Genomic DNA, 14,644 nt, shown 5'->3' on the forward strand with positions numbered 1-14,644 from the left:
AGTACTAGTATTATTACTAATACAATTATCATTCCATTAACAAAATGAATATCCAGAAGAACATGTGTCCCCATGTGTGACATGAATTCCTCCAATACAAGACAAATGTCCAGAATGGTCACAGTGCTCACTTTCTTGTTAGGTAAAAAATCTTATTCTTATCATAACTCTTGTTATTTCTTAGAAGTGTTATTAGTGCTATTGGTATTTCATAATTAACATTAATTCAAGTTTTCAGTTTCTTTTACCTGCATTTAGGTGAAATGATAGATAAAGAGAAAACCAGGTTAGGTTATAAGCCAAGTCACATCCATTCTCCATACACTAAACTGTTTACCAACTCATTATACCCTCACTTTAAATAATCCACAAATTTCCTATTGTTAGTAGGATGAACTTCAAGCTCCTTCTCCTGGCCTCTGAGGCCTTTGGTGATCTGGTCTCTGGTCCTCTACTTCACACCTTTCTTACCATTCTGCTCAACTTCTCATAGCTTTGAGTGTCCCTCCCTCTTCCTGGAATAGCCCTGCCCTTTTTCAACTGGATCAGTATCCATTCATTCTTCCTGTGTGTTCAGAGTCTCCTCCTTCTCTTGATCTCTCAAAGAGAGATAATCACCACTTCTTTCACACCACTTTTCCTCTTACACCAGTGCATTTACTCTTATACATCACTCGGTATTGAACCTTGGTCATAGATGAGCATCCCCCTCTGGATTATAAGTTATTCAAGTGTAAGCACCACGTTGGATTCACCCTTGCCCTCCACTGATTCACCCTTGCCTTCCAGATAAGTGGAAGTTGCATAAATGTTTAAACAAATTAACTTGAAATTGGGTGACTCCATCATAGCCAGATTGTTTTATTTCCACGACTCCTTGTAAAGGTTGAAATTCATCCTAAAGTCTGACCACATTCCACGTCTTTGAAAAACAGTGCCTTCTAAATTTTGACATTTGGCATGTTTGTCTCTCTGAAATGTGCTAGTGAGAACCAGTGGAGTTGATAAGCCACAATACATGTTTTAATAAATAGATTTAAAAGCATGACACTTAAAATATTTTACTCCTTTTTGCCAATTGTAAAAGTTTACATAATAAGAAGCATTCATTCTATTATTTAACAGTAAAACAAATTTGTTTGAGAATATTCATGTGTGTTTATACTCAAAAAAGTCCTGGTTCAACATCAGACATGGTAAGCCAGTCCCTCGTGCGCCACACCAGAACAGTAAATACCTAGAGCACTGTTTTCAAAAGTAACCAAGTGCTCCAGACACAGATCCTGGGCACAGTGTATAGTCTGTCTGTCTGTCTCTTCCTTCCTCCATTCACACACACACACACACACACACACACACACACACACACACACACACACACACAGAGCCTCAGACTCTGAAATTTTAAAGTTCCAAGTAGAATGCATTAATGAAAATATGAAATGCTTTTTCTTGTATAAATCATAATGAAGCGTTGAGAGATAAAGGAAGAACTAAGGGGGTGGATAATCATCTGCTGCTCTAAAACTGAAACCTGTCATGTAAACTCCCAACTCAAACGCTTAGTTTTAAAGATTTACCTTCAAGAAACCTTAAAGCTTGTATCCCGCCTCATCGGCAACAGCCTCAAACTGTTCCCTGTCATCGAAGAAAACAAATCTTTTGCTCGTTCCTGCCTCGGGGAGGCAGAGGGACCGAGGTGGTCCTGTGTGGCTGAATTAGATGAAAGACTTGCCTTCCACCATGGAGACATGGAGTCTAATCAAGTGAAATGAGTTTTGAGATCCCAGCTCATTTCCTAGGGGAGATCAGTTCACATTACAAAATCACGACATCTCATTCATCACAGCTGACGTGGTCTTTGCTCAGGAGAGGACCCCAACTGGGACTAAACCACCTGTCTTCTCTGAAAAGGGGCACTTTATCCAAGTTAGAGTTGAAAGCCTTGGAGTGAGCAAGCATGCCAGCCACCAGCTTCCATGGTGTGGAAAGGAACTTAAGTTTAAAAGAGCAAAGCAAGTTTAAGGAAGATTGGTGGTTGTATTCTTATTTTTTTTTCATTCTTCTCAAACTTTATTCAATTTGTGGTACAAAATCAAATTTTGCACTTGAATATGTTCTTTTATATCTTGGCAAAATTTCACACTTTCTTTTAGAACAACACTTCTCCCTTTGAAAACAACAGAACCTCATAATATTTCAAACACAGCTGCATTTCACACATGTATGTGCTTCTACAGGCTCAATTACCTGTAGGTATTATATCACTTAACCAAATCAATTGACTTATATTTAACTGTGAAGTAGGTAATTGTTACTGTTTACCATAAACAAGTAATTTAGTATAGTAGCCAAACTCACCCAACACATCGACTTCATACCTCTGAAAACTGATAAGAATAGCAGGATACATTCATTTACAAGACCTAAAAGTAGAGCCACTCTGTAAGACACTAAAGTAAGAATCAAAGTGACTTGTTTTAAAACCTGTGCCTTCAGATATGTCAAAATACAAATAATCTAATCTAATGGAGATGCCGATGCATGGTGGTAGGAGAGCCAGAATTGGGGCCTCCTTCTTCTTTATCTTCCAGATTTTATTAGAGACAAGGATAGCATTTCCTTATATCCAAATTTAAATTAGCAAAGAAAGTGTCTTTCTTGCCAACCAATAAATGATCATTATCTCTTTTATTTCTTTCAGGGCATCGTTATAACCCCCCTGTTACTGCTGCTGTTTGTGAGTATTTTAATGTTGTCTTTAATATCTCTTATGAAAGCCGTCTACAATCCTTTAAGAGAGATTCTTAGAATAAAATTAAAGGTTGAATTCTGCACCATTTTACGTCAGAATTTGAACTGTTTCCCCAGTGGAGCTGGATCCAGGGTTACATGCTGATACAAAGAGCTCCATAATCTTGAAACCCAAGGACAGCTTCGGTCCCAGTTATTAGGCCTCCTGACTAAATCATTCATTTCTGCAAATTAATGACCTGTGACAGAGGTCAAAAATATGCTGCTCTTTATTTTCTCATTAATAAAACTAAAGTGATTGATAGTGACCCAATGTTTGACAGAAAAGAACCGTGGGCCAGGGCCTCGGAGGAAGCTGAGGTTCCAAGGCTGGTACTGGTATCACCTAGGCTCATCACCCTGGGGGAGGTTGCCTTGATTTTCTTCATCTGTAAAATGGGAAACAGTAACACCTTCTCCAATCTGTCTTCCAAAGGTAATGAAATGTGCTTTCAAAATTAAAAAATAATAATAATAGTAGAAATAAAAGTAGATACAAGCCACTGGTTAACTCCATAAGAATTGTACAGAAAATAAGGAATGCTAATTAACTGTCTTATTTCTTTTGGCACTAAGCATATGAGAAATTAGATGAAAGATTATAATAGAAATTAATGTTATCTCATGCTGAGCAAAGCATATGTAATCATGAATGATACCTAAAATATTTTATGAACTGTGCATTTTTTCATACACACATCTTCCAAATATAAATCACTCCACTTATCACTGAAATGTAGTGGGGATGTGTTTCTGGGAGTGAAATAGAGCTGTTTGACTAGCACTATTTGTCAGTGAATTGAAACTATGGGGAGAATTTATTTAATTATAGTGTAATTACCCAAGTTGGAATTCAATTAGAGTAATAGAGTGAGGGACTTCATTTCTTACCAGCTGTGTGGGAAATAGAGAGGGATAGATATCCTACTAAACAGTTGGATTCTGCATCTTTCATGAAAGACATTACCTTCAAGTAATAAGCCACAGCCTCACCCTCCCTCCTGAAATGCCGGCTCCGATCTGAGAAGGTAAGAAGAGTCAAGTAATCAGATCACTTCCCACAGCAGAACAAACCTCATTATTTTAGACTCCACCAGTTTAGAATTTGCAGTGAGTCAAATTAAACCTAAAGTGGATATTTGCAATAATTTGGAAGAAAAGACATGTGCTTACCTACTTGCTCAAACTAGAAGTGAGGATCTGCAGGTATCCATCTGTGGTGCTTTTATTTGACCAAGACTTGAGTCAATGACTTGTGACAGAGGTCAAAAATATGGTGCTCTTTATTTTCTCATTAATAAAACTAAAGTGATCAGTAGTGACTCCAGTTTTCCTGGAGCTGCTCTCAGTGGGTGCAAGATACAGACCTGACTGAGCATCAAGGGACTAGGACAGAGCTGCGTATGTAGCACATGCACAATAAATGACTGCAGAGCCTAGATGTTCTGCACTGCAGACGAATGGCATTTCTTACCCTTGAGATTCATTTAACAGCAGGACACAAGTTACAGCCACAATAGGTGATTGAACCCTGGGGTAATATTTTTAAGTGTTTCAGAGCCTGGAATCTCTGATACCTATTTCAGCTGGTGGTTGAAGTAACCAAACGAGCACCTTTCTCCCTCTCCTTCCCAACTCCCTGCCATAACAGATGTTCTCAGCTGATTATTGTTGTGGCATCACATTACTACAAGCTTTCCAACTCAAACCCACGAGCTTGTGAGCTGTAGTTCAACATTTTAAACTAATAGAGCTATAAGAATAGTGAAAGAAACTCCAAGACCCTCAACTTAAAAGTTGAATACTTCCCTTCTGAGCCAACTGGACTCTCCCAGTAGGTTTAGGAACATCATTGCACTTTAATAGGACCTTAATAGGTTATATGACTTTAAATCACATGCACTGTACATACTTTTTTTTCTGGTTAGGTCATTGTGAATTTTATAAACCATGAATTTCTTAAACATGGGGGCCACCTTAAAATACAAACATGTGCATAAAAGGTATACTGTTTTTTTCTCTGCACCGCTGTTATGAGTTGAATTGTTGCCCCAAAAGAATACATTAAAGTCCTAAATTCCAATAAGTCGCAATGTGGCTTCTTTGGAAAATGAGAGACATTGAAGGATGTAATTAGCCAAGATGAGGTCATATTGCAGTAGGATAGGCCCTCAATCCAATATGACCAGTGTCACATGAGGAGGCAAACACAGAGGGACAACTTCATGTGGCAGTGAAGGCAGGACTGCTTAGCAAGCCTCAGATCCAGAGGTGGCGGAGGGCTCCTGCACAGACTTCAGAGGTGGCATGCTTCTGCTCAGTTTCAGACTTCAAACTCCCAGAGGTGTGAGAAAATACATTTCTGTTGTTCTATGCTTCCCAGCTTATGGGCTTTGTTATAGAAGTCCAAGAATCTAATACAACCCCTGAAGATTGTATTATTTTATCATATTTTGAAAATGGACATTTCTCATATTCAGGCCTAGTTGCCATGAAAGGCAGTATTTACTGATGGAATCTCAGGTCCCTGTATTATTAACCTCTTCTCAGAATATCTCCTTCCCTTTCTTGCTCCAACTGAAGTGTGTCTTCCGATTTATGTTTCTGCCTCAAGCATGTTTCCTGTCACTGAGCTTGAAGTGGGGTATGGTGTCTTCCTTGTGCCTCACCACAAATTCCAGGTCACTTCCCATGCCTTCTGCATAAAATCCCCTGCTTCCTTTGTATGTTATGCCAGTACACCCAGTGTAGTGGTGCAGACCTGTAATCCTAGCTACCTGGGAGGCTGAGGCAGGAAGATCACAAGTTTGAGGTAACCCTGGCTCAAAACTTTTAAAAAGAGCTGGGGATGAAATTCAATTGCAAAGCACCCCTGTATTCAATCTGTGTGTGTGTGTGTATGTGTGTGTGTGTGTGTGTGTGAATGCTATGCCAATACATCAGTTCCATCTGTTTCCCCTCCTTGTCGTAGTTATCAGTAATACCCAGTTCATTTTTTATCAGTCTAAAAAGGTGTTAGCATCCTCCATTGTTTTCTTCTTAACAGTACACCAGTACTTGCTGTTTTCAGTCTTCACATATATGACCTCCTGTACTCTGGCATCTGAGTTCTCTTCTCCAAAAAGGTTAACTTCTACTTCATCTCAGACAACTGTCCCAATAGTCAGTCCCTTGACTTTGCTACTGCTGATAAGTTCATTCCTCTATAATCCTATTTTCAAATATCCTCTCTGTTCTGTATTCATTTATGACTTACTCTCCAAGTCAGAAATTCTTCAGACTCACTGGAATGGTGAGCTTATTTACCTTGTCACCTTTATAATTCCTTGACCCATCCCTGCCTACCCTCACCCTGATGCCCTCATATCTCATCTTAGGCAGCCCAGATCCCATGGTCCCTCAGTACAATTCCTTTATTATATGCACCATCAACAATCTTGCTCATCCCAGGGCTTAATATTTACCTGGCAAAATACTAAGCCTGCTGCAATTCAATTCTACCTCTTCCCACATGTGTACCTGAACACCATGACACAAATACTACCATGACACTGGTCTCATTTCAAATTCATGACAACTGACTTGTACTCATGGTACTCATCCTACCTTCCCCTAATTCATTCACTTTTCTACTTTGGAGAATTATTTCACACGTTCTCCTTGCCTCTCAAATCTCTAATGTCTCTCTTTTTGTATCAACTAATGCTGAAAGGAAATTAAATGATAAGGAAATGAGAAGCAATCAGAGAAAATTGACAAATTCCCACCTACCCTCATTCATAGTCATATTCTTTTCCACCTATCCTGTTTTCATAGATAAACTTTTTTACCCTCATCTAAGGCTAGTCCCTTTAGTAATGCTATCTCTTCTTGCTCACTTAGATTTCTCTTTCTTCTACATCATCAAATTTTCTCTTTCTTCTGGGTCATTTCCATTAGCATAGAAGCACTCATCTTAAAAATTAAACCTCACTTTTTTCTGTCTGAACTCTATTTCTGTGCATTTTAAAAAATATTTTTTAAAGTTGTTGATAGACCTTTATTTTATTTATTGATATGAGGTGCTGAGAATGGAACCCAGCTTGTCTTGTCAGACAAGCGTGCTACCACTGAGCCATAGCCTCAACCTCTCTGTGCATTCTTTATAAATTTTTATTTAAGTTATTTAAACCTATTTATCACTTGCTCAGTCTAGGTGCTGAGTCCTTTTTGCCCCCCCTTCAGTACTAGGAATGGAACCCAGGACCTTACACATGCTAGGCAAGCAGTCTACTACTGAGCTGCATCCCCCCATCTATATTGAGTTCTTCCTCCTCCAGGCACTTTCCTGGGTGCCAGGATATAGCAATGAGCAAAAAGAGGATAAAAAAGGATGTCTGTGCTCTCATGGAAGTTATATGCAAAAATGGAAAGAAACTGCCAAGTAGAAATACAGTGTGGAAGGTGGATGCTAAGTGCTGCAGAGAAAATAAAGTAAGGAAGGGAAATAAGAAATGCCAAGGTGGAGTCAGGGAGAAGGTTCTGTTTTAATTAGGCTGGTCAAGTTCTGACTCTCTGTGAAAGGGATATTTGAGCAAAGACCTGGCAGAGATAAAGGAGTGAGTCTTCTGATGTCAGAGGCATGGGAGGGGCCAAATGATATAGAACCTCAAAGTCCTTTGAAAGGACTTGCAATTTTAATTTGAGAGAAATGGGATATTATTAAATGGGTTTTGATCAAGGGAACTGCATGTTCTGGCATACCTTTTAAAAGGATGATTCAGGAAAGGTGTCTCACTTGAAATGACATTTGGCCAGACCTGATGAGTGAAGGAGGGAGCCATGTGGATACCCAGGGTGGGAAATCCAGGCTGAGCCAAGAGCAAATGTTAAGACTCTGAGGATGGCCAGTCCCAGTACTTCACTGGGATTGTATTAACAGGAAGCTAGTACGTGAGTTTGATCAAGGGAATGGCATGTTCTGACATATACTTTTTAAAAGGATGATTCTAGATGCTGGGTTGAGAATAGATTGTAAAGGGATGAGTGTGGAGGCAGGAAGACCATTAGATAGATATTTCAATATCATAACAAGAGATACTATTAATTTGCACTAGAGTGATTGGATAAATGTGGTGGGAAGTAGTTGGAAATAGAACTTGAAATTAGAACTGAGACTGAACGAAGGTTATGAGAGAGAGAAGAGTCAGGAAGACTCTAAGCCACAGTAACTGAAGAATTTAGTTGCTATTTACTAAGACAGGCAAGAGTGTAAGGTTGAGCAGGTTGCAGAAACTCTATAGAGTTCAGTATTCACTGTGTTCAGACTAGCTGCCTTTTAGACAGCTAGGTAGAGACCTCAGGTCAGCAATTGACAGTGTGAGTCTGGAATCCAAGGGGAGTCTGAACTAGAGATATTCACTTTGAGAGGTCAGCACTGAGGTGGATTTTAAGTTAGACTAGAAGCAAATGGAGAATAGAAAAGGAGGATAAAAGAGTTCAAGGCCTAGAGCATTACTATATCAAGAGAACAGCAAGGAAGGCCAAGGAATGGCCAATTTGCCTAGAAGGAACACCAAGAGATTTTGATATTCCAGAAGTCTAGCAGAGAATGTATTTCAAAAGGGGGCCAATGATCAACTACTTCAAATGCTGCTAATAGTTCAAATAAATGAAGTTTGAGAAGCAACTATTGGTTTAAACAAGATAGTGGTCATTGTGACAAAGCATAAAATTTTGGTTTAATTTGCAGTAAATACCAGTTATATAATTATAATCTTCTTTACCTTTCTTGGTCTCAGATTTTACCTCTGTAAATTGAAAATTATGATAAGAAGTAGTGAGTAAATGTATGTGGAAGCATGTTGTAACCATGCAGATGTTAGCTACTTAAATTTCACACTTCATAGAGAAAAACAGAAAATAATTCCAAGAAGGACTCCCAGGTTCCTCTCTCTCATCTGAAATGCAGCAACAGTTCTGCCGCTTCAGACCTTAGTGACGGGCTGAATTTTGAACCATAAGATTCTATAACCATGTATAATCTATAATCTTATAATCATAAATGTAAATGATTCTACTATGAGTATCACAGTCACAGGAAGAACAATGAAACTTTTCCTGAAATATTACCTTTTATTCCTAAGATCCTGTCATAGTGTGTTCAGGCTGCTATAACAAAATACCATAAACCAGGTGACTTTACAAACAACAGATATTAATTTCTCATGCTTCTGAAGCCAGATTCTTGATCCTTCAAGATCAAGGCAGATTCTGTACGTGGCGAAGGCATGCTTTGGGTTCATAGGTGGCTCCTTCTTGCTGTATCCTCGAGTGATGGAAAGAGCCACCTGGCTCCCTGGGTCTCCTTTATAGGAATACTAATCCCACTTGTGAGGGCAGCAGTCGGGACCTACTCCCCTCCACAAAGCTTACCTCTTAATGGGCTGGGGTTCAGCTTGTGAACTTGCTGTAGGGCATGGTAACATTCAGACCGTAGCAGACCCAAAGCCCAAAGCATTTTCATACACATTACCTGTCATCTGACTTGGGCAAGGGCAACCATTGCCTTTATTTATTTTGTGAGTACAAATACCTCAGTCCATGAAATTTGTCTTGGGGGTTAATTAAGACCTTGTCCAGCTTTAAAAACTGCACATATAAATTTACTACTTGAAATTTTTTTAGTCATTTTCCTTATGAAATAATATTATAAGTGGTAAGTGTTCACAAGACTTAGCTTCTATTGGACTAGGAATCATGCATGTCTTATTCATGACCTAACCTCCAGTGCCAGGTATTCAATAAATATTTGCTGGAAGGAGGGCAGTAGAAAGATGGTTGAGTAATTAATGACTAGAATGATCCAAATGGTAAATAAATAAATGGTTAGGAGGTTAGATCACAGCCATACTCATAAAGTCTTTTATTTGCTCTGAAAAATAAATTCCTTTTTTCAATATTATTAAACAAAACACCTAGTATTTTATACCCTATTTCAGTATTACAAAGATAATCTGACACTGATTATTTTAGTTAGTTTTTTTTTTGCCTCTGTGACCAAAAGACCTTATAAGAACAGTTAGAGGAGGAAGTTTATTTGGAGCTCACAGTTTCAGCAGTTTCATCCATAGGAGAGCTGATTCCATTGCTCCATTGTTCTGGGCCCAAGGTGAGGCATAACATCAGGGCAGAAGAGTATGGTGGAGGAAGGCAGCTCAGGACATGGCACCAGGAAGCAAAGAGAGATGAACACTGTAGACAAGGGACAAAATATATACCCCAAAGGCATTCCTCCAATTACCCACCTCCTCTAGCCACACCCTACCTACTTACAATTACCACCCAGTTAATCTGTTCAAGTGGATTAATGCTCTGATCATAACCCAATCACTTCACCTCTGAAATTTCTTGCACTGCCTCACACATGAGCTTTTGGGGAAACCACATGTCTAAACTGTAACACTGACCCTTCCCTGAAAGAGCTTTTGGTTTAAAAAAAGACACTAGGATATGGACACAGATAATTAAAACTCAAGGTAGAAATTCTAAGTATCCCCAGTATCATCATATTTCAAAGGAGATTATTAAATACAAAACATTTCATTAAACAGAAGGTGGTTTTTTGCATGAATTTCAGGCTGTAAGAAACATTTTAATTTGAGGAGCAGGGGATGGTGGTAGAAACTGCTAATGTTTCTCAAGGGATCTCCTGCTTGCTTCAGATGTTTTCATAGGCATAGTTCTGATTTTCTGCTATGTCTAACATCACTTAAAAACTTGCATCTCTTTCCTTTCCTTTGATGTGGTTTATCACTAACAGTATGTTTAGCAGCCATTATTATGTTCTTTATTCAGCAGCATATAATAGAGAAGATTGAAGGAGAGAGACTGTAAAACTTAAAAGTAGTGTGGTGTGATGTTCAGGCGGACGAGGCCCCGTGCTGGGCGAAGCAGCTCAGCAGAGCAGCCAGGCTGTGGGTTTTCATTCTGGTCAGCAGTGCCAGGGCCCTCATCAGGCGGAGTGCAGGCCCCCTTATGGGCTCCTGTTCCCTTGAAGTCTCCACAGTAACTACTTCACAACTTCTTCCAGCCACATGAGGCAGACCCTAAGAAGAGGAATGCAAGGAAGCAATGTCTAAACTTCTATCTTACTCCCCTTGAAAGTTAAGGTAAAGAAGCACAAAGATGACTGTTCAAACTGTAAAAACAAGTCAGTCTAAGCCCACAGAATTGTGATTGAAGGAAACCATATATTGGATTATGTTGTTATGGTCCCAAGCTCCAAAGTTTTGCAGACCACCATTTTATTCAAATAAGTTCATGCTTGGCACAGGAAGATCAGTAACGCTTAATGCTTGTACTATGGAAAGCCTTACCTCTGCTCTTCCCAGCCATCAAGGTCAATTAAACTTCAATATCTCTTGAAACTAGGGTCCAAACTTTGACCACTATTGAAAGCAAGTATCCTCAGAGTTTATAGGTGACATCATTTTCCTGCGTAGGGGATATTTGGATATTTGGCATTTACCTACATGCTTACCCATTCGGTATCATGTAAGCACCCCTTAAGTAAATGGGGGCACCACTAGCTACTGGCTATGTTGCTGTGTCGATCAATCTCTTATAACTTGGCCCCTAGTCCAGTAGATAGGTATTTAAAAGGCACTGTGGTAATTAGACGTATATACAAACATACAAATGTGTACACGTACACCAATACATATACACACAATGCATACACACCAGCCTCTTTCCAGGCTACCGCGTCCCCCTGACCTGCCTGTCTCTTCAGTTAGTTTCCATTTCAGCGGTTCTTAAGTCCAGTAGACTTCCATGATCACAACACTGCATACAACACCTTGTTTTTCCAGGATGGGTGGGAAAGGTAATGTTTATTGAGTAGCTATTATGTGTATTTTATGCATAGGCCCATGTAACAAACTGACTACCTTTAAAGGTTGGTGTTATCCTCACATTGTATGAGAAAACAGAGGTCCAAGAAGATTACATAACTTGAGACTAACGTTAGTTGTAAAGTTGGTAAAGAACACAAGACCTTTTTTCCCTGGGCTTCCTCTCCTTGAATGATCCTTCTAGGTTATTCCTCAAAGCCTGCCTTCAGGGAGACACAGTTTCTTTTTAAGATATATTATCAGCATTCAATTACTGTTTCTTAAACATCTGTAATCTAAGTAATGTGGGAGACAAAGAAGAATGAGGCATAATCATTGCTTATTGTGGGTAAACAGGAATAAAGAATATGGGAAGAATTTAGAGAAAAAAATAACTGTTAAACTGTCATTCAGACTGAGTTTAATAGAAATTCATAGAAGGGAGAGGTCTGGGTCAGAAAGATCAGGGGTGGCCTTTGAATCTATAATCAACAATTATTTCCCTGGTAATTGGCTGACTGTGACAAAAAATTTTTTAGTTGCATCACCATCAACAAAAGTAATATATACAGCCATTGATGTCATGTATAATACGGGGATTATTTTTTATACTGTGTTCTCAATTATGGTTGCATAATTGATGGTCACATGTGTGTGAGATACATAAAGTGTTAAAATTAAACATAAAGCACTCAAAGAGGAGCGAGCCATTTGGTTGCCCCAGTTGCTCCTTAGAGGAGCCAGTTTCTCAGCCTCTTGCCCAGTGTTTGTTCCTAAAGAAGGTGAAGATGAATCTTCTCCTCTTGGAGGCCTTAATAGCTTGTCTTCTTCCTGCATGTGTAAATCACAGAGAGGTTGTTCTCAGAATTTAGTGAAGGACAGTAATCACTGGTAACTTTAATAAATGCTCGTGCCAGGGCTCCCCACTTTACTGACCCATAATTGGAGGGAATGTAAGGAGAAGCCTTCTAAGCAACTTTCAAATGCATTAGAGGTGACATTGATCAACTCCCTCCCCTCTTAAGGACCAGTGACCAGAGATATCAATTTCATTGCTGGCCTGAAACTCCTGCGACCTAATAGGAGTGAGGTGGAGACACAAAATGAGCTGGTGGCAGCTCTCTCTTAGCCTCCTTCTCCCTTGCCCTTTGGTCCCCCTCTAGCACCAGCTCTGGGGGGGCGTAGGGTCCTGCCAGAATGAGAGCCACTGCAAACCTGTTGGTTACCAAGCCTTGAGCACCTTCCTAGAAGAACATAAGCATTTGTTCTATTTGAGGGAGTAAATTGAGCAAGCTCTTTGGTTCCCAAAACAAACTCCAGATTGACAAGATCAAGCCTTTTTGTCAGGGAATAGGGAGCAAAATTTGTTCCTAGACGCCTCTGCTTATATCTGCCTCTGCTCTCCATGTCCTGGAAGCTGCCCTCTTTATGTTAGAAAAAGCCAATTTACAGTTTATTGTAACCCGAATCCATGACCGTGACCATTAAGTTTCCATCAGGGCTGGGGCATAGCTCAATGGTAGAATGAGATTTTAAGTATACACTGGGCCCTAAGTCCCCCACCCCCCCCCCGGCACTGGGAAAAAAAAAGTTTCTATCAAAATTATTGGAAGATAATCTTTTCATCTTACATTTTAAACTAGTATTTTACGTGTTATTAAATTACAACCCGTATAAAGCTGGAGGATTTTAAATTAAATTAAATAAGCCAGAAAGACAAATACTGCATGCTGCATGATCTCACTTAATATGAACAATCTAAGAAAGTCAAACTCATAGAAACTTAGTAGAAGAGAGGTACAGGGTTTGGGGCAGGAGAACGAGGTACCAAGGTGCCGTTGTAGAGCTGGGGTTGTGGCTCAGTGATAGAGTGCTTACATAGCATGTGTGAGGCACTGGGTTTGATTCTTAGCACCACATATAAGCAAATAAATAAATAAAGGTCCATTAATAACTAATAAAAATACTTAAAGAAAAAAATTGCCATTGTAAAATGAATAAGTTCTAGACACCTTGTGGCATTTCAGCTTGGTTACTTTAGTTAGTAAACATTTATTGCACAATTAAAATTTGTTAACAGTAGATCTTAAGTATTCTCACCAAATAAATAAAAAGCAAACTAGATGAGATGATAGATATGTTAAATAGCTTGACTGGGATGAATATTTCACAGTTTACATATTATCAAAGCCTCATGTCATATACCTTGAATTATGTGGTATTATCAGTTATACCTCAATAAAATAGAAAGTATACATTTGCATAAAAATAAAAGTGAAGCCATGTTCTATATAATTTTTATCTTTAAAAAGGTCATTAAGGGGCTGGGGATGTGGCTCAAGCGGTAGCGCGCTCGCCTGGCATGCGTGCGGCCCAGGTTCGATCCTCAGCACCACATACCAACAAAGATGTTGTGTCCGCGGAGAACTAAGAAATAAATATTAAAAATTCTCTCTCTCTCCTCTCCTCTCACTCTCTCTTTAAAAAAAAATTAAATAAATAAATAAATATTAAAAATTCTCTCTCTTAAAAAAAATTAAAATTAAAAAAAAGACCTTTTTTTTAATTTTAAAACCTATTTTGTTCTTGATTTCTCAGAGAAGAAAAAAAGACCATTTAGCTAGAAAAAGAGCAATTCTTCTACTTAAATACTCCTTCTATGCAATAACCCAATTTTATTTTGGTGCAAGCAACTGAATCATTATGACTATATAACCACCATTTTTCCTAAGTTGATAAAGTTGTCATCATTTTCACATTGAGTCCATCACCTGATATACAAGTGACTCATCAATTGTACGTAAGTAGTCAACTTAGTTTGCAGGTATCCCTGTGAGAGAAGGGGCACAGGGAATGCAGGAAAGACAGAACCATAGTTCATGGGGAAAGGCAGAATTCTGGAAAAATTTGGGAGACTCTCCCTTCTCCTGTCTAAATGCTTGGTTTGGGAACAGGAAGGAGATATGAGTCTGAGTGTG

General features: G+C 39.0%; 1 protein-coding gene across 4 annotated transcripts in view; it reads left to right on the forward strand.

The window, feature by feature from the left end:
• Slc10a7 (solute carrier family 10 member 7) overlaps positions 1–14,644 on the forward strand; it is a 245,540-nt gene that overhangs the window by 172,898 nt on the left and 57,998 nt on the right. For all 4 annotated transcript variants that reach the window (XM_040293231.2, XM_078022058.1, XM_078022059.1 and 1 more), the window contains one exon: positions 2,705–2,740. In XM_040293231.2, the coding sequence (XP_040149165.2) occupies positions 2,705–2,740 (36 nt within the window). The remainder of the gene's footprint in view (positions 1–2,704; positions 2,741–14,644) is intronic.

Source organism: Ictidomys tridecemlineatus, chromosome 9 (genome assembly GCF_052094955.1).
Source record: "Ictidomys tridecemlineatus isolate mIctTri1 chromosome 9, mIctTri1.hap1, whole genome shotgun sequence".
In the NCBI taxonomy this organism is placed as follows: Eukaryota; Metazoa; Chordata; class Mammalia; order Rodentia; family Sciuridae; genus Ictidomys; species Ictidomys tridecemlineatus.